At 40.6% G+C, this 21,308-nt stretch overlaps 1 protein-coding gene across 3 annotated transcripts in view; it reads right to left on the bottom strand.

Annotated features, from left to right (window-relative positions):
- The window catches only part of STIMATE (STIM activating enhancer), a 36,138-nt gene extending 15,292 nt beyond the window's left edge, over positions 1 to 20,846 (bottom strand). For 2 of the 3 annotated variants that reach the window (XM_067303245.1, XM_067303244.1), the window contains exons 1-4: positions 20,672 to 20,793; positions 6,222 to 6,281; positions 3,938 to 3,986; positions 1,845 to 1,940 (exon numbers count right to left, since the gene is read on the bottom strand). In XM_067303245.1, coding sequence (XP_067159346.1) covers positions 1,845 to 1,940; positions 3,938 to 3,986; positions 6,222 to 6,281; positions 20,672 to 20,735 — 269 coding nt within the window. In that variant the 5' untranslated portion in view covers positions 20,736 to 20,793. Of the gene's footprint in view, positions 1 to 1,844; positions 1,941 to 3,937; positions 3,987 to 6,221; positions 6,282 to 20,671 lie in introns of all 3 variants that reach the window. The other variant, XM_067303243.1, reaches the window with a different exon arrangement.
- Positions 20,847 to 21,308: the final 462 nt, after the last annotated feature.

A 21,308-nucleotide genomic window follows, 5' to 3' on the forward strand; every position in this document is an offset into this window, starting at 1 on the left:
CTCACAGATAGAAAGCCTTGATTTTACTCATTAATTTTGACCTATTTGTACTGTCAAGATCCAATTGTCCTTTCTTGGGAAAATGTATTTGGTTGACACAATATGCTGTTTTTCTGCTAATCTGGAAGATTTGCACCCTTATCTGAGAAATTATACAGCTTAACATAGCAATTTTTGTTATCCTGAAAGCAGAGTGAGTAACAGTCATTTCTCCCACCCTCTTACTTTTTGTGCATGTCAAGTCACATTTATATGGAAAGCAGTATTTGAATATAAAGTTATGTAGACTATATCAAAACATATGTAGAAGAGAATGCACAAGTTGAACTTTTATTAATCCATAATACCTACCAAGGTATCTTCTGCATTTGATACTTATACAGTCAATATTTATATATTATTTATAGTCAAATCAATATTTTTCATGTTGAAATATTCATGAAGATTCCAGAACTAGTAAAATTTACCATGCAAAGAAAATTCTCTTACTCTGTCTACAAAATAGGCTGCTACAGTCAAAAGCTCCTTTAGTACCAAAGGCCTCTTTCTGGATGCTTAGCAAATGTTTTATTTTGAAAATTCAGTACACACAACATGCAAAGTTATTTTTCAAATATCTTAATAAAGTACACAGCTTAAGCTTTAAACACTGACTATTTTGGACATGTTCTGGTTAGCTCATTTAAATATATAAAAATGAAATAAGAGCAATTTTCACCTACCAGATTTATAAATCTCTCAGGAAATTCTTAAAACAGTAAGCAGGGAAAAATCCCACTCTGATGCCTGGTATTATTGAAACTCTCATAATTATATCTTAACCTTTATAGTTAGTCTATTAAAATAAATGCATGTTCTCCAGTAAAATGTTTTCTGGTGGGAGGAGAAATGGAGTGTTATACTGGCATATATTTATAGCACACAGGAACACCAAGGAAAACTATGGAAAAATAAATAAAACACAGACTTATGAAGTAACACAAACACGGATTCCTTGAGGTATGTAACTCCTCTGATTACCAAAGGACAACAGGGAGTAGTTGCCATGGAAGGAACTGGATTGGTCTTAAAGGGCAAATTATTAGGCTTTTAAAAGTAATTTCACAGCTTCTATTACCAGAAACTCACAGGTTTCTTTGAGCATGAGCCCTATCAAGAGCAAACCCAAACAATTACCATTTGCTTTGGTAGCTCCTGTAAAGAGCCTGAAGGGGTTTTAGTCATAAAATCTTCAGGTTTAATACACTTTGGCGAAATGCTTATCTACTTGGTCGCACTGCTCCAAGCATGAGATTGCAAAATTAATTTCTATATTAACTGCCTGGCTACCAAGCAAGATTTCCTGCTATTAATACAGTGGAAAATAACACTGCAGTAGCTAATGCAGATTTTAGAAGAAAATACAAGTTTTTGCTAAATATCCCTGAAAGCTATCTGACTTTGTATGAAAGCCTGGTTGCAGTGAACTTGGAGGTCAGCGTACACAGTTTCATATTCGTTTTCCCTGGTCCTCAGTATCTCTTACCTCCTTCAGTTAACTGCCTCGTATTACAGTGTGCTTCCTAAGTCTTTATTCATTAACTGTGGGAGCAGCAATAGAGTTTGCCCTCAGTCTAAAATATCCACACACAGCCCAGCTAAAGCATTCCCAGACCCTGACAAACAAGAATTAAAAGGTCAGAATTCTTATCCTTGATTAACTACACTTAAAACACAAGTTTTCAAAAGTGACCGAAGCACTGAAAATGATTTCTCGGGGCTGCTTGCATTATTGTTCAAGCACACCATCAAACTCAATAAGGAGAGCTTCCATGGAGACCAGTTAGTCCAAATTCAACACTCACAGTGAACAAGGGTCTTCTTCTGTAAGGTCTGATAGATACACATTTGCGAAGTGGATGAACAACATCCCTATGGCTTGCTTGGAAGTATCTAAAAACCTATAGAAAGAGTAAAAATAACAGCTTTTAAGGAACAAACAAAAAAAACGTTTACAACACAATAGGACACGGCAAATTTATTTTAATTAAAATTCCATCCCAATTCTTCTTTTTTTTTTTTTTCACAAATGAGAACATAGGAAAAATAATGTGCTATAGTACTTAGCTTATTTGACATTGTTTCATTTTCAATTCAACCCCTTGGTAATTTTTTTCTTGAATATTGCTAACAATAATTGAATTGCACCAACTTGAGACTTGGCACTGTAATTTAAAGACTAAGGAGAACCTTTCCATATCATATGCATTAGCTAAGAATTAATACTCACTAAACCTAGCTAAGTCTTTAATAACCTTCTGTAAACAGTGAGCATACCAGCCTTGCTAAATATTTCAGTCCTTTTACATTCATGCATTTTTAGCACGTTTTTATTTGTGTCTGTGCCATAATCCTCATCACATGCTTCTTGGTGCACAATATAATAGCTGGCTAATGACTGCTTGACCTATAGTATTCTACTAAAAAGCCAACATAGATATTTTTCACCTGAAAGTATGAAGTGGCTACACCAAATTTCAGCTAAAATACAACAGCTTAGACCACACTGCAAAAGAATTTCAACCTCAAAGGCACTATTTCCAGGACAGATAAACGAGTCAGAGAAAAAAACACTTTACTACTTACAGGGAGAAAAAAATATATATCTATCTGTATTTTAAATACTTAGATACAGATTCGATATTGATTCCAGCCCCTTAACAACATTCTTTTATTCCGATTTCTTGCACAAAAGCCGAACTCCTATTAGACGTGTTATTAGACATGCTGAATATATAAATTGTGTCAAAAGCATTATGTAGGCGACTGTGTCTTCTTTATACAGATCAGCGCTCGCTTTGCCCGTTGTTTCCTTGTCTAAGAAGCCCAATGGATCAAAACACTATTTTATGTCTGATTTCATCTTCCCTCCCTGACAATCTGATCTTTATTAACTTTATTCTCTCACATTCGTTTCACAATATTGGAAGCGTTGGCAATGGCGCAGGGAGCCAGGGAGTCACCTGCCTTTTCAGTGCAACATCCTGCAAATAACGGTTCTGAAGTTCCAGAAATAGATTCCTGGCTTAAAAGTTAAGAGCTACCGTGCTACGGAGAATTTCAGGCAGACACAGGCTGCGGTACACAAAGATGTCCTATTTATCTTTTCAATAAATGGTCAGGATTAGTTATGAAAAGCAACATTGTATGAGATGAATTGAAACCATTGGAAAAACGCTGTATTCTTCAACAACCGAACAGCAATCGCACAAGATTTACACCAGTCTCAGCTTATAATCAGCACGAGTTACACTGATATCACTATAATACATCTTTCAAAAAGTAATAAAGAGGAATATACTACTTATACCTTATATTCTTCTATGGCTTATATATGAATATCTTTTGCCATACTGTTTTATATCTTATCCATAGCAGGATTGTTACAGAACATGAAATTTTATGTATGCTTAGCTGAGAGCTTCTTATAAATTTGTAGCTCAGGAAAGTAACCAGACCTACTGGTTACTGATTAACAAATGACTGCTGCATCCCTAAAAGCATTTATACAGACTGGTACACTGAGGACTACAGATTTAATCAGATTTTGAAGAGAATCTCATATATATTAAGAGCGCTTTTTTATTATTTATTTATTTGATACTGTGTGCCAAAATCTATGGTCTTCATAGAAAAAAGATCTTAGTAAGATTTTTTTTTTTGTCTTCACGAGGAAGTGCAACTTTAAAGTTTGTTTAAAATGTGATTTTTGTCAAGTCCAGGAAGTGGTTAGTAAGAACAAACTAGCAGGAAAATAGAAGGGAAGGTAACAACTTTGTATTTTGGTCACCTTTTGCCCATCGCTTTCAGATATCGTCATCATAAGCAAACAATCATTCTTCCAATTTCTAAAAGATCAAGAAACCAAAAGCTCAAAATCAAACAAATGGAAACATACCATATCCTCCAAGGACGTCTTTCATGCTTTGGTTCTCTGAAGCGTTTTACTAAAAGAAAAAAAAGAAAAAAAAAAGAAATCAGCAACTCCTAAACCAAGAAAAATCCAGGAAAGTGAAAGCAAACCATCTTGCCGAAATGTTATATTCTTATATAAATTAGATCTTCCACAAGTGCATTTCACTATCAGTCCCTAAGGGTAGGTACGGCAAGAAAAACTGTCTCCCTTCTGCCAGCTTCAAGCTCCTACCTATCTGTTGTTTAACTGGCAAGGTACCTCCCAGGAAAAAAATAATCCATTACCTGATCACCATTGCACTGGCCTTCGCGTTCACGACTGCCCATGCAGAAAATTTAATTTCAGATAGTAAAGCAAGTTCAGGATAATATTAGAAATGGCAGTTTCTTTTGCTCACCAAGACCAAAGCTCAACTAGGAAAATAGTATTGCACTACAGGGGCAATCTACAATGTCAGAAAAAAATCAAAACAATTAATAACAGGACAAATATATTATCTGACAAAGTAATGTGTTTTATGGATGAGAAACTAGCCTTTTGTGTGCAACTTGAATTCCAAAAGGAAAGCAAGACAGATTTTCTAAATCAGATAATCCCTTCACAGAAGTTGCACTTGTCAGCCTACAAAAAACTCAAACCAAAAATCAAATGTTAAAAGTGATGCCAACTATACAATGGTAAAAAACAGATCATGTTGTTATTTCCATCTTAATACAATCTATAATACAAATTTATCTTCTGTTACAGTTTTAAGCCATTAATTCATTATATGCTAAAGACAGACCAAAGATAGCCGGGTAATGAATAATATCCCTTCCCCTCCACCCTCCCAGGATTATGGCAATGCAGATAAACAAAAAAAACCCATGACTGTTTAACTATCTTTTCCCCTACATGGATTTTAAAAAGGGCTCCGTACTGGCTTTTCAAAAATTCAAATACAACCTTTTACTCGCCCTCTTCTACTAGGGTTCACTGCCACATGTCCTGGTATCCTTGTTTTTTGGTACAAGAGCCATCCCTAAGTGACAAGGGATGCTGTTACTGCCGCAGTTATTTAATCTCCAGCTGTGCTATATTGGCTTTACTTCCTTCTTCCATCCAAAGTCCAGAATCTCTCAACACCATCAGAAGCGCGATGTATCACCCACTAATTCCTTTGACAAGTTTGACCACGAAGAAAAATTATTTATGCTCTTATTTCAGAAGCTCTCTCAAAAAAAAGAAAGACATTTTAAGACTTGGTTCCCCCTCTCACCTTCAACTTGCAGAGGTCCGTCTAGAATTCGGGTTTCAAATAGGATGCTATATATGTTACACTCACCTAGTTCACGGGTCGTTAAAAGCAGTTTGGATTTATGAACCAATCACAACTTTTTCACAAGATGATTTTCCAAAAGCTAAGAGTCCTCATACAATAGGGTATTACTACAATTACCCCAATATCTTTAAAAAAATGAGACCCTGGGGTGAAAGTGCAGCATTTGCAAACAGCACATAACTGACAACTTGCCATTTTACTTTCTGTACTCTTACTGCTTTTGCCAGCAGAGAAACTGTTTCACTAATTACAACCATTAGAAGTTAAAAAATGATGAGAGGAAAGGGCTGCACTTTTGCACTGAAGATAAAGTTGCAATAGCAAGATCTGAGAGAAGTTTTTTTCTGTGAACAGCATTACTTAAATATAAAACTTTTGTTAAAAATGTGCAATACTCAGCTAAATTAACTGATTTACTGTCTATGAAAAGTCCTTCCCAGTCATGCTATCGATTACTGAAATTGGTGCCCTTTTTGCAAAATACCAGAAAGCCACAGAGTAGCAGCAAATACATGGAAGACAGAAGTTGTGACTTAGTGTGCAGTTTGCATACAACTCTTTTCTGCAGACAAAGCAGAAATCAAACGGGGAAGATTAACATACTCGGGGGTAGGAGGGAAATTCCAGCTTGAGGTTTCTGCCTACTGTCACCACGAAGAAACTGTACAAACTCGTGAATTCACGCATTTGGGTAAAATCTTCACAAGGAAGTCATTTTGGAAGAGGTTATTCACAACTGATTCCACTGGCACCATTTCAAATATTATCAATATGGAGAAGAAGACCACTGAATACCTGTATTTCTCTGGCCAATCCTTTCACTTGAGTCAACATTAAACAGGAGCGTTAGATTTGAAGAGTTCTATAGATGTCTTCCAGGGACCTATAACACAGCTGATCACACCACCAAAACCTCCCCAAAATTCCCCAAGCCCCACTGCTCACCACACAGATTAGATGAGACGATCTGTCCAAATGCTTTACAGGTTGTGACCTGACGAACAGCTGGGGAGGAAGGTAAGTAAGTTGAGCAAAAAAGCAATAGGTAGTAGACAGCCACACTGATAAGCAAAAATCGGGTCCCATCACTTATTTGCTGTTAAGAAATTATTTTTGCAAGCAAAAGCCCACAAATTTTTGCAAATGAAGATGTTGCCAATTCACGAGGCAACGATCGGGTCAGGGAGGGGAACGCGATCCGGCCGTGCAGCCCTCCCCTACAGCATGGCGCTGCCGGAGGCGCTGCCAGCCACGCGAACCGTTTCCCTTGGCAAGCTGCACTGCCGGCACCGCAGCCCAGGGCTGGCACGGGCCCAGCGCCAGCTGGCAGACGGAGCTCAAGCTGCCACCCTCTCGCCAAGCGGGATGGGGTAGGGCCACAACATATGCTGGAATTCAGTGCATTACACTCACGCTACCAAGACCTAACCGTATTTGATATTAATTAATTGCATCCAGAATTTTGTGCTGCATTATAAGTGAAGGAAGGTACGAGCTAGCAGCACTTCCAGGCCAGAATTGTTCAGAAAAGAAAACGAAAGCACTTCTTACCTCAAGCACATGAGCTGCCAGACAGACAGACATTATATAAGAGGGGAACATATATGGCAGAGTATTGTTAATGCAAAATTCAAGTGCATTAAATTCTGTTCATGCTCAATTACATTTCTAGGAATAATTAATGCCAGAGTACTGCAAAAGGGTTTCTAACAGTGACTTTAGATACGAGTTTTGCAATAAGTATTCCAAAAAGGGGAAGAATGAAGGTCATATATGAAGAACACAGAGCAGATTAAAACCTCTCCAAACTGTCACTATGAAAAGCAATACTTCAATCTGTACTTGTCACTAAGCTTTCCCTTCTTTCCCTCCTTCACCCCCAAAAAGCAAATCACATAGAAAAGATTTTGCTAACGTGAAATAATTTTGCCATGGACCTAAAATCTCCAAGTTTTTTGACTGCTCTTCTTGCACCAGCACAAAACTGGCGCAACTCAAATGTTCTAGAAGCTTTTTATTCCTCCACAAGAAGTAGCTGGTATGTGTGTGAGTCTGCATATTTTTTATTTTTATATATATATATATATATTTTTTTTTTTTGCATCCTCTAAGCAGGAAGAATATTTGTCAATGACATTTTAAAATACCATATATTATTACACTGCTTAGACACACATTCTGGCAGTTCACTGTAAAAACCCTTCCATTTCAAACAAAGATCTAAGAAGACTTCTCCAGCTCACAAATGTGAAATTCAAACAAAGAAATATCAGCTAAAGGATGTTCAACACGCTCCATTTTTTCTGTAGCTGTACGTTGACCTTTTCATGACTGAGGTGGGCATTTCACCTGTATCTCTAGCGCTCATCAAAACTTCTTCAGAAACAGGTCAAAGACAAGGTACGTGATAAAATTTCTCCTTTCCTAAACCTCCTCTGCATTTCTGTCATCAGCCCTCAGCTAAGCTGCAGCTCAGCTAGCCAGACTGAAGAATAAAGTCCAAAGGAAGAAAGGAGAGCGTGATCTTGTCTTCACTAACATATCTTACATGCAAACCTGCACACGTGTGTGCGGGGGCAGCTAAAGAGAGGCCAGAATCAGGCCTCCGCAGAGGTGTGCAGTGAAAGGACAAGAAGCAGCAGCTGCATGTTGCAGCAAGGGACGTTTCAACCTAATACAAGCCAAGAATTCCCAGTGAGAGCACCGAAACATTGAAATGAGTTGCCCAGAGTGGCCTCTATTTCTAGAGATTTTGGTAATTCAGGTGGGCAATGCCCTGAGCAAGGCAAATGTAACTTAAGCTGGCCCTGTGCTGAACAGAGGGCTGGAGCAGATGACCTTCAGCGGTCCCTTCCAACAAAAAGCATTCTGTAATTCTAAAAATCACCGATGCTTAAATGGTCTAAAATCTGAATCACTTGCCAAAGGACCAAAATATGTCAAACGAAAACCTCACACGTCAACACATAGAATTTAACAGTGAGGCATCTGCTGCAGCTTGAGCTTCCATATAGTGTTAAATTACAGGAGCACTGGGTCCCCTCCATTCGGTTTGCTCTGCTAGGCTTCCTGAATAATGTAGTAAAACAGACTGATCCTCCAAAACAGTGCTAACAATATAAGACCGTTGTGTTTTGGAGGGTTACTTTGATAGCCATAATATTAGTTCGCACCATCGCCAACACTCAAGACGAAGCATTAAAGTTTTTAGCAGCACTCTTTGTTTTACTAACTACATATGGAGCAAGAGATCAATAATTCACTCAAGCATTAATATCCGAACTAGAATTTGATTCATAACTTCAGATTTTTGCTTTCAGATAACTGTATTCTTTTCAGAACATTTGGTTATCTAAGAGAACATAAGCATCATAAATTTGACCCTGCAATTTCTAGCCCTGTAAAAAACCTTGTCAAATCAACAACATATCCAGATTTCAAATTTTTAATTATATTTAGGAAGGTTATCATAAACACTGTTCTGCTTGCTAATATCAGCCCTTTGGCCACAACAGTGGGTCAACAGTGTCTTATGAACAAGTACATGCACACTAATAATTCATGAAAATCTGCACAGATAAATGATTCACACCACAGAAAGGCAGCTATCACTGAACTTTGTGTTACCGGTGATCTTTATCATCAGTTTGAACTCATCTCCTTTTCACACCACGGTAAATCTTTTAAGAGACTTGCACTTGCTGTTTCATTTGATCCCTGCATTATATTGTTGCTAGCAGCAAAACAGGAACGGGAAATTACAGCTTTCCGCAGGTCAAAAAAAATTTTTTTAAACTAACTTTACAAGAAACTACATGCCTAATGAGAACTGGGTAAAACAGTGCCTTATGAAATGTATGTGTGTTGGTATGTACCTATATGCATAAGCAACACATCACTTAATTCCATGCACTTGGTGTGACAATGAGCACAGCATCTCCCCTACATTTGTAATAACAGAAGAGGAAGGTAGGTTTTTTTCTTTTTTCATGAAAGGTTAAAAACGCACTACTTTGTTCACACAAAAGACCAAAAGAACAGCTGTTTTTGGCTTGTTCCTCATTCCACCATACAAAAAAAGAGTGTATGGTATTCTCGGAAATCCAATTTTTGCTGCACTGCAGTTCTCCCTTCTTTTCCTATGTTGCATTAACTGTAACTGAGATGCTCAAAATCAGGATACCTTGAAAGCCAATTGCTTACTTCCATGCTTAAAAACTCCAAAATTCTCCCTTACACTTTTGCTTAACTACCTGGGCTAGTCAACACTCTTGAACACTTGAGCAGAGCTGAGAGCAGACTACAGCAAGTGATTTCCAACTACATCCAGCAACACAGAGCTACCAGAGAAAGAGACCAGAAACCACGGTTTCGGTATGTTGAAGAAAGCAGTTATGGAATAATTTGCTCAAGGGAAAAATTTTGTTCTAGTCCATGTTAAAGACTGACATACCACAAAGTGCAAAAGCTCACCTGCTTTCCAAAAAAAGTTAGAACTTTCGTACAACAGAAAGAAACGCGAGACACACGTACCCAGGCCCTTTTTGAATTCTACTGTGCCCTTGGCCTCAATAGAGACAGGCATGGAATTAAAAACTTGTCCATTAAACATGGTCACCCAGGGAGAAACTTTATAGAAGCAATGGGCACAATAAAGTTTAATGACCCAGATGCTTATTCAGGGACATCATCAGACTAACAATTCAACGTCTGGAAAGCCACGTGGTGCCTGCAGATTTGCAGAACTTATCCCAATCTCCTAGTTGCAAAGGCAGCAGTTATAACAGCACTATGGCTGCAGCTTTTAGGCAGTGAAGACTTTGCAATAGATAAGCTGGTCTGATCGACACTCCTTTTGAAACAGCAGAACAAGGTGCTCTGTTTTATTGAAAAATTAAATAACCTAATCTGGGCTTGGTTGATGCTCAGCCCATCTCGTGACCAACACTGTCTTGACACAGAACACACAAAATGATGTGTCAACACTGGATTTCACGTGACATAACAAACAGGCATCAGTGCTTGCTCTATAGACACAGGAGAATTACATTCACTGGAAGTTCCCTGTGTGAAACCAACACCTACTTCCCACCTGTGAAGTTTGTCTCTACGGAGGTTTTGCAAGAGCTAAGTGAACATCTCACTTGGCAACGGAGGGGAGGAGAAGGGAAGGAAAGGACAAACTTTTAGCAGAAAAAAAAAGTTGCTATCTGAGAGTTGGGGGGAAAAAAAAAAGAAATGGTTGCTTCTTCAGGAAGGGCAGACAAATGCATTTTTGGTGAGCTTTTTACTCCTAACACTTATATATTTTAAGGTCAAAAGATTTTTCCAAATACTTAGCTGATAAAAATAATGGGAGAGAGGGGAAGACACACAAATAGATCATGTTACCTCTCACATACAACTCGGTCTACGGCTGTTTTACAGAGGCAACACTGATCTCTTATCCTGGGAGCCCACCCCAGTGATTTTGACAGAAGCATTAACTTGCCTGTCAATTAAAGGAAACAAATGTGTCTTAGTAGAGCGCACGGCCTAGGCACGCCATATCAACGGTCCTTTCAACAACAGCGGAAAGTTCCAGTGGATTTTCCTTTTTGTAGTAAAAATAAGAATGATTTGGGAAAACTGAATTATTTAGTACAACGTAAATAGAAACAATACACATTAATCTGCACTAAGCAGCAGTTTGCCATTCACAACACCATTTTCACTTACAACATTCACAAGATCACCTCAATAATAGATGAAGCTTTCCCACCATTACTTGTAAGACAACAGATATCAATGAACTTTAAGTCATTCAAGCCAGTTATTTTAAATCCGCTCCTGGGGACTGAAAAATTACCAAAGCACAGCAACAAACTCACACCTCCTTCCCTAAAATATTAAGTAATTATGCCAGTAGTTGTAACAGTCTTAAAACCAGAAAGCAAACCCAAAATAGACATTCAGACACATGCAAAAAGTAAAAGGAAAACTGTTTCCCTTCGCAGAAAATTATGAACGCAGCAAATTTATCAAATCAAGGAGGCCGAAGGTGGACTTAACAGTATATGTTTATAGTCTATTTAAATTCTAAATAGCTTTGCTTACTAGATTTGTTCTCCCTAGGCTGCTGAACCTATTGAGGCATTGAATTGCAGGCAAGACTCACTTAACACTGTAAGGCCAATTACTTTAAAAACAGCAAACAAAAGCTACTCATGCATTTTCTTTACACAAGATCAAATATCACGAAGGGAGAGCCAGTGACCAGTTACACAGACATCTTTGACATAACATAGGTAGCAATGAGGTGTTACAGAAATTAAACTTCTGAAATCAAAATGAAAACATGTAACAACTTCCATGCAGATGAACATTGTTCTTAATGATAACGTTTTATACCTCTTAAGGTTTGTGCAAATTCTGTGAAAGCTTCACAACACTAAAACATATTGCCACCACTAAAGCCATACTACCATAAGAAAGCTGAAGCTTTTTGACATCAAATGGAAGAAGGCTTTTTTTCTTTTTGATTTTAAAGTGTCTTAGACTACTCCATCTTCTAACAGAGAGAATAATTACCTTCTGGAGCAAGCATAAAATCCTATGCATCTAAATGAGCATATGCTGCTAGTCACATCATCGGCTTCAAGACAAGACAGGTACTCTGGAAGAGGTTACATAGTAGCCAGTATTTTCCAGGGTAAGCCAAGAAGAGCAATTACTCTAAAAAGGAACTAAAATTTTAGAGAATAACATGTTCAAAAATGATGAGAGAGAAAGAAGATGCACTTTGTTAACTGTAAATAGTTGTTTGTAATTTTAGAGTAACTTTTGTTCCATGGAAAAAAAAAATCCATATTTTCGACAAAGGGAAAAAACTAGAATTGAACAACAAAAAGCAAGTGAGGCTTGGGTTTTTTTTTGTTTTGTTTGTTTGAAGTACTCATTCCAGCCAAGGTGAATAGCTAGCCTGCCTGCTTAGCTTCTATTAAAAATTGAAAAGATCAAATCTGTCAAAAAAAAAAAAAAAAAAGAAAAGAAACGTGTGCATGTGTGTGTGCGGCCAAATTTTGAGCATTCAAGTCCAGGATGAAACTTACTTAAATTTTCTGAGTTACAAAGTGACTAGCAGTTCTATAAAACTTGCCATTACATTTAAAACTCTTAGGAATTCAGGAACTCTTTTCTCTGGTTCACCTGTCACCTACAATTTCTACTTACTTTTATTGGTTCGTTTTTTCCAACAACATAAATGGAACGCACAGCAATGGATCAATAAAGACGGTAAGTTAACCAAAGGATACAAGAGAGTCCCTGGGGAGGCGACCACTCAGGCCGAGCAAGGACACACTTAAACTCTACAATTCTTTATGCCATAAGCATCTTGCCGCTCACAGGACATCTGCTTTGCAAGTCTTCTGGAGCTCTACTTAACTCCTTGTCGCTGGCCTAGCCCTGCGTGGCAAAACCTGAGGCTCTTCTGAACATTTAGACTGTGTCTAGGAAGGCACTCCTCAAACAATCTGTCAGATCTCCGGCTGTCTGATTTCTATCCCCCCTCTTCCTGCTGCTCCACACCCACGAAAGGCAGGAGGGAGAGATGTCCCCGGCCCAGAATCCCCACCAGCTCCATCCTCAGCATCAGCAACCAAGTGTCAGTTCCTGACCATTTTCCCAGCTGAGCTAGCCTGGACTCTTCAACCTCCTCCCCTGTTGCAAGCTGTAAATGAGAGAGAGAGAAGAAGATAACTGCAATGAATATAAAACTACACACTAACATGTTTTTCAGCCTTTCATAATGCATCCAGTTGCAATTCAGGCCTTCTGCAACACTGTATTAACATCTGCCATCAGACCAAAAGTAACTAGCAAGAAGCCTCCGACTCCAGCACCTCCTAAAATACTCTCCGACATGCACTCCCTGAAGGCCAGCCCTAACCGGGGGAATAAAACAAAAACATACCCTCACATTTTCCCAGAGATTTGCTACAATTCTGACTGCAGAAACTTTTGGTGAATCTCAGCAACAGGAACCCAGAGCTAGACCTGAGGTGAAAGATTTAAAACCTCCTCTGACAACACAGCCATGCTCACCAATACATCCCGGCAATATTGGCACGGCAGATAGAAGAGGAATACAGTAGTTTTTTCCCTCATCTTGTCAAGTGAGCCAGCACAAGTTAATCACTACCAGAAGACTAGCAGTGGGTCTTAGAATTTGGGTTAGGCGAAAGTGCACCTAAAGTCAAGATGACAAAAGTCAAAACATTAACAATTACAAAAATATTTGAATATAAAAAATAGCAATCTCTAGAGGAAAAAAAAATCACAAACTGAAGAAAAACATGTATAGTGCCTTCCTTGGGGTGGTCAGATGGATTCCTTTTCCTATTCTAGTTTAGTATACCTGAGACTTGAACTACAAATCTGAACTATTAATTTGAGCTATGAGGAATTTGAATTGTGAATCCATTTCAGCACATTTTCACCCTCATCATTCATTCCATATGACAAAGTAAGAATACAAACACAAAATATGAGGTTATAAAATGTGTAATTCGGGGTCAGTGACAGAAAAGTCAGTACTGTGTATCTTGAGCAACACAGAGAACAATTTTAATCATTCCCAATCAAAATCTAATACATTAGCCCTATACCACTTGCAAAGGCATTTGTGCGCAAGCTCCAAGCTTATGCTCAGTCTGCCAGTAAGAATTAACATGCTAAATTATGTAGGGAATACATTTTGCTGTGATCAGGGAATGTTCAAGTGAGAATGTGCTATGTGAAAAGGCTAAGTATTTCCTACCGTAGGGCATGAGAAAGCAGACCTGATTTTTCACTTCACCAGAATAATCCACACAGATAAGACCTTGTTAAATACTAGTTTAAAACTGCAAACTTCATTAACCATGAAATTAACATCACTGCAGAAACCAAAAATGCATAATGTATATTTGCACAAACCAGCTCCTTGTAAATTCAATGATAAAACCTTAGTCAAAAACAGAAACTCATTATGCAGTTTACTGTTAAAAAACAGGCTAGCTAGCAGTCAGGCCACAATTTTGTTCTAATTAAACACTGCTAAATAATCTCTTCTCAATTTCTGGATAATTTATTATTTTAATAATTTCTAAATGCCAACATACCTTATCCTTTTTTCTAAACTTTTCATAAAGTGAATGACATGCATAATTATACTTAGAACAATCTCATTATCTGGAACATAATTATATCCAGCAATCAGCTGAGTAATCAGAAAATGTAATGCATTTTGAGCTAACAGGAAAAGCAAGGGCCTCAGATAACTATTAAAAGTGCAACTTTGCTGCAGGTTACAGATTATTTGTCTAAATAGGTACCTTATTTATTGGCTTTTTTTAAGTTTAAGTGGCATGGTATTTCAAGAAGACTTGCTGCATTTAACGACACTAAAATATTCATGATCTTCCACTATCAGGACATTAAGCAAACCATTAAAGTGCTCTCACAATCTTTATCCAACAAAGATTCGGGCATCCTGCAAAAAATTTTAAGTAAAAAACAACAAGGTAATGTAGTTTAAACAGGACTAAACATTATTAAGATATTTCCCCTACAGTAATGGCAGCGATGCATGTCTAACCACGCTGCAAAACAAGATTGGTCTTCTGTTTCCAAAACGAAAAACAATTCCCAATTTGTTACTCCTAAATTCTTTTGAGGTTATTTGCTTCACTTAAAAAAGGATCAGTTGAGCAGTGTAGCATTTTCACAACACAGTTATTACTTGTTTTTGTACAAGGCAATCAAGTTTGTCAGCAACATTTGTCTTTTTCTACACAAATTTAGAATTTAGAGAATTTAGCCCAACTACTTATTTTATTTATTAAAGAACACTGTAACATTAGCATGGTAGAAGGAAGTAATTTACTTAACTAATTGGTCAACTCACCCATGTGGCTGCATTTTTTTTCTGCTACAGCTTCCAACACATATCCGATTTTTGACTCACATACGGAAAAGGATGTCACAGAGACACCAGAGGGACTGAAGCTTTATTTAAAACGCACAAGAAACAACCAGATAACATAAATGCAAGCAATACCTCACAAGCCTGGAGATAACAAAACCCCTGGTCATTTTAAGGCACGATTTACTTGGGCTTGACCATCGTGACCTCACCGGGCTTTCTTGAACCCTGCTGCTGCAAGCAGCCAACTTGTGGAAAAAGAGCTCGTCTGTGCTATATCCCACAGAGGTACTGACCACTGCTAATTACTGAATTGGGACCAAATGAGTAAGGAGTTAAAAACCCTTGTTTCTCCTACCATCACCCCACCCCATTCCCTCCAGGCAGATGGGAAGGGATTGCACTACCTCTTTGTGTCAGCAAGTAAGATACTTACTGTCAAGTGAGACTGTTATTTGATTTATATAGCCCGCATTTAACTACAGCCCAACTTTTAAACCAAGTGCAAGCTCTGTGGGTAACAAGAGGCTGGTGCGGTGCCCAGGTGCTGGTTTGGCTTCCGACAGCTCGGAGGAGCGGGCGGGAGGCTTCGGCGGCGCGGTCGCCCCGGCGGGGCCCGCCGCGGCCGCAGGAGCTGTCCGAGGTGCTCCCGACGGGCACGGCCACCACCCCGGCCAAGGCTTTCGGCAACCGCGGCACCAGCTGCTATCCACGCCGATACCCAAACCGGTCCTTACAGCTATTGCAGACTTCCTAGTACTAGGAACATCATATTTTCACACAGGCAGGAACACAGACCTTTTACCTGCAGAGGACCCAGAGACTACGCTATTTCAACTGTTAATTAACATGACCACGTCTAATTTCTCAGCCATTGCTAGGAATCCAGAAATGAACCTAGCCACGCTCTGATTAGTCATCGATCTTCTGACAAATGTGCTTAGTAAATAAACTGTGTATATTTAGTATTAACCCACTACAAGATGCAATACTAGAAATAGTTTGTGATAGACAGGATAAAGGGATTGGTATTTTTTTTTTGCCCTCCTCACATCTTTGTGCAGCTTTGGCTACTAAAAGCTAAATATTTAGAATCACATCTATATCTTAACATTTGTGTGAATATCATGCTAACACCACTCTCTTTATCATTACCAATAAAGGTTTAACCAGAGAATGCTTGGAAGGAGCTCGTGATTACCGACAAAACACATACATTATATAAAAAAAAGTTTAAAACTGGCTGTATAGCATCAGTAACAAAAAAACCCCATACCAATTGCACCCAAAACTAAGCAGCAAACCCATCATTTAAAAATCAATATCCAAATGGAATAAGATACAAGCAATGTAATGGCAAACTTTGGAAAAAAAAAATACTATCTTCAGCTTACTGACCTGAAACATAAACATGGGGCTCTTACACTGGCAGCTACCCATTAAGACTTCCTTGTTACAAAGCGGCTTAGTTTAAATAAACCAGGCATGAAAATAATGCACATTCAGGAAAGAGGGCCAAGAGCAAAATTAAGCAACAGACTGAAAAAAAGCAGGCTAATAAACTTGAGAATTAGTGGACAGAATCCAAAACGGTTACCAGTCCAAGTAGATTTGCCCAAAGAGGTAGTTTTTAATCAATTAATTCCCTTCTATAGTGTGTTAGAACCTATGGTTAGGAGAAAAGCGACAGAAGTCATCTAACCCGACTTCAGGAAGGCTTCTGACATATTAGAACATCCACAGCATCTGGATGAAACTGTTCCAACAAGCCTCTAGTTTCATAACTGAAATCTTAATTCAGAGAGTAGTTAAGAATAATCCACAGTGATTCAAGACAATGCACTGGTGAGCTCTGATATTATTAAATATATTCTCTGATGATTTGGACATCTGAAGAGGAGCTTATTTCTCTAATTTGTGGACAGTGCTTTACAAGGAGAGCCGGAGGATAGGGTTTGAAAACAGAGTGGCCTTGATGAACTTTAAGTAGTGGATTTCTTTTTCTTGGTTTTATAGGACTTAATTGAGTAAAAACCAATACAGATTTCTACACTTAGGGGGGTTGGGGAATCTCGGGATAGAGGATAACTTCGCTAGTCAGCAACTATGACGAAAAGATTTGGGAATGCATATTTGAATCTGAAGAAAACAGAACAGAGGCACCCAAATGTTTAAGAGACTGGTGTATAAAGGTTAGTTGTAAAAAGGTTAGTGGTGTATAAAGGTTAGTTAAACTGTTCTTCATACCCTGTGGGATAGAACAAGAAGGCATGAACTAAAAATAAAAGGAAACTGAGGACTTAATTCCAAATGATGATTTCTCCCACTCAGAGCCAGAGATTCTCTGTCCTCGTCACAGCTTTCTTGGTTGTGCCAGCTTGGTAGTGGTAGACACATCAGGTAGGCTGATAACATGATCCGGGTTAACAACCTCTCTTCAGTTGGGAGATAGTTACAGCAAAGCAGTCTCCATGCCCCCTCTGTCAGCAAGTCACCCTATCTTAAAACAAAATGAAGACCCAATACACAACCACACACCCTGGCCCTTATAAAGGGGAGGTCTAACTGATGGCATTGGTGATTCAGCGCATAGCACCATTTTACAGCAATTGTATGGGCGCACACACAAAAAGGCTGTAAACTGGAGCATCAGATCTGAAACAGTTTTGCTTTAAGAATAGCCCTTCAGTCATTTGTAGATGAACATCTGCTAATAAGGCACAAAAAAGGTCCTCCTCCTACAGTTAGTTACTGTGGCAGACAAAAACAACTCTTTATTCAACTGGGTGGAAGTGTGGTATGATCCACCCAGAAAAGGGCAAGCTTCTTTTGATCACCCTTTGATTTACAGAAATTCTCACTCTTTACACGTCAAATCAAATATTTTTCAAAGGAAGACAGTCCCCATGCATACAGAGTAATTCTACAGCATATCTCTGTTGCTATTACTTTCATTTCCTCCTCCACAGAGGGGTCAGAATCATTAATAGCAACTTAAAGTGTAAACAAAGTCTCCCATCTCATCTCCCCTTCCAAAAAAATGCAAATGACATGCCCTGTATAAGTCAAATTTAAGTATCAACCAGTCATATATCTTCAGAGCTCTGTTGACTTTTTATGGAGGAGAACTAGAAAAGTGAGAGCTGCGCACAGAGAATTAATGCTTTTTAAAAGGGAGGCCCATCTCTGACCCGACAGCAGTGCCACATCTCAAGCGGTGCCTGCCCTTGCCTGCAGCCGCTTGTTTCCACCTCAGTGCTACTCTCTTTGTTGTGCTCAAGCTTAAAAATAACCACATGTGCCTGTTTGCTTCTCCGGCTGTACCAGTTCTGTGATCCAGCTGCAGAAGTTGTGCCAGCCCTTCGGCCACCAGCTCAGGGACAGCATTAAGTACCTAGATGCAGAGGCTACTGCTGAAGAGAGGCCGCACCCTGCCTCCCATTCTCAGCCACATGTTCCTGCTTCTCCCTCACATCAGATCTAACCGTCATGCTGGTCACAGAAGAATTACTCTACTCGCTGAGGCAACTTTTAAAGATGTTGGAACAGCATGCCAGATATTTCCTGGATACAATATAAAAAGGGTAGAAGCAAGTAAAGGAAACTAAGAGACAGAACAGAACCATCCTTTCCAGCATAGTGCAACACTTAACTGAGGGACATTGGTCTACATGCTGCAGTCAGCTTCCTAAAACAAAGTGGAGGACAACGCGGCTGTCAACACTGGGACAAATAAACCTATTGTTCTGTTTTTAAGTGTAAGTGTCACAAGTTGCTACTTCTTTGGTCTAAACTCCTTGGGAAAGACATGCCTTTTCTCACCTGTACCATTAATATGGCTGGCTATATTTCTTTCACTTTCTTCCTCCACAATTACAAGTACTTCATTGATAATCTCCTCCTAGTAGTTTACAGTTTAGGACATCTAACTAGAGCAAAGTCAGAAAGTGCAGCTAATAATTTAGGTTTTTATTTTCCTAGCCCATACTTTTCATGTTGGTTTTTTCTCATATTCACAGAATGCTCCAATGTTTCTGTAAAATGCATAAAAGGATTTAAGTGATGTCTTCTCTAGAAAAAAGATACTGTCATGACAAAGAACACCAACAGTTGATCATGTTCTGACACACAATCCATGAGAATGATCTATTAGTAACTCTTCTTAATACTAACAAAAAGCTACATCTAAAAAATAAACACTACATCTTCTTAAGAAGTTTTTTTTTGTTTGGAAACTGCTAAGACTACTAATTATGAGGATGCTTTGACTGATCAAATATTATCCTAGTGACTACTATTGTCACTCACTAACATAATGATGACTGCTACGTGCATAGCTATCAAAAGAGCAATGCAATTGTTAACCGTGATTGAAACACTGAAGTATGCAAAAATAGTGCACTGGCAAACTTTTGACTTAGCCATAGTAGTATGATGCTAGCATGGAGTGATAGCAGTTCAATTTTTAGATAAACAGGCAGGATCTTGGTCTTTGGATGTGGCAAACTGTAAAATACTTTTGTCTGTTGTCCCCCTTCCCCTCCCTCGGGTTTTGTTAACAGCACCTTCACCGTCAGCTGAGTAATGGTACTAGTCTTGTTCTTCACTCCTCAGCTGAAAGGACACTGGCAGCAGTAGGGGATAATAGGTAAGATCTACCAGCACTGTTCCCTGTTGTTACTCCCTCAGAGCAGAGGGAGCTTGAATCACCGCTGCCTCCAGCCGTTCTGGCTCTTCCACCAAATTCAAATGAGCAGCTTAACAAGTTTCTGCTCATCAGCTGAGCCACTGTAAACAGCCACATGAGCTCACGGGCTGCTCCACACCAAGGTATTGCATATGCTGTAAAGCAAATCCAGCATAGCGCGTTGCTATTTAAACAAACGCGTCTTGCTTCAGTGCTGACACCCAGGCAAGGCAGGCTTTCAGTCAAATCGACACAGCCTAGTCCTTGTGTTTCGCACGCTCTAAGCCCAAAGCGGTTCGTGCGTTGCGAACCCGAGCGGCTGCACGGGGCACCTTGCCTGTCACGTTTCAGAGCACAACGCGCACAAGCGAGACCAGCGCGGGCACAACCACTCAGAGAGCGCGTTTGGGAACAGCGTTTCACTTGAAGCCCTCGCCCCGCTGCACGTTCCGCGAGCGCCCCGCCGGGCCGCGCCGCCGGCTCCAGCCCGCCGCCGCCTCCCGAGCCGGGCCGGGCTCGGCGCTGCGCGGCGCGGCGGGACCCGGCCCGGCGCGCAGGCCGCGGCGGCTCCAGGCCTGAGGCCTGGCTCAGCTCGCCCGACCCCGCCGGGAGCCGCCGGCCCGGCCCCGCCGAGCGGCCGCGGGGGGAACCGCTCCCCCGGCGTTTCCCCGCCGCGGCACCGGCGGCCTCCGACAGGCCGAGCCGGCTCCGGCTCCGGGCGGCGGCCGCGGCCTGCCCCCCTCCGCCCCGGCGGCCACTCACGCATGAGGGTGCTGAAGGCCACGACGCCCAGGAGCCCCTGCAGGAAGATGCCGAAGCTGTCCATGAGGGCCCCGTTCTCGCAGCCGCGGTCGCCGGGAGCGGCGCCCGCCCCCCCGCCGGGCCGCGGGGGGCTGCCGGTGAGGCCGAGGCTGCCGTTGGGCGGCGGCGCCCCCATGGCGCGGCTCCGCGGGCGCCCGCCTCAGCGGCGCATGGCGGCGGCGGCAGCGGCGGCGACGTCGCGCCCGCCGGGCGGAGCCGCGCGCCCCGCGCCGCTTCCTGTGCCGGGCGGCCCCGCCCCCGCGGCGCGCCAGCGGACGGGGCGGGGCTAGAGGCGGGGCCCGGGCGGCAGGGGCGGGGCCTGCGGGGCGGTAGGAAGAAAATTCAGTGAGCCACATTCTTTAGCAAAAGACGTTCCTTCGTTTAAAAGGGAAACGAACGGCATAACGGATAAAATGCAACAGCCTGGCATTCTCCTTTAGGAAACGTTGACCAGTCGGTTTTACTGATGCCATCAAGCCACACCACCTCCGTAACGCAGAACTGCTCTCGAGTTCAGGCCCTTACTCTGAGTGCAGGATCAGCCTAAGTTACGTCGTATTGTGATTTTTTTCCTTACACTGTTTCTCACATTTCTTTA

Source organism: Apteryx mantelli, chromosome 12 (genome assembly GCF_036417845.1).
Source record: "Apteryx mantelli isolate bAptMan1 chromosome 12, bAptMan1.hap1, whole genome shotgun sequence".
NCBI lineage: Eukaryota > Metazoa > Chordata > Aves > Apterygiformes > Apterygidae > Apteryx > Apteryx mantelli.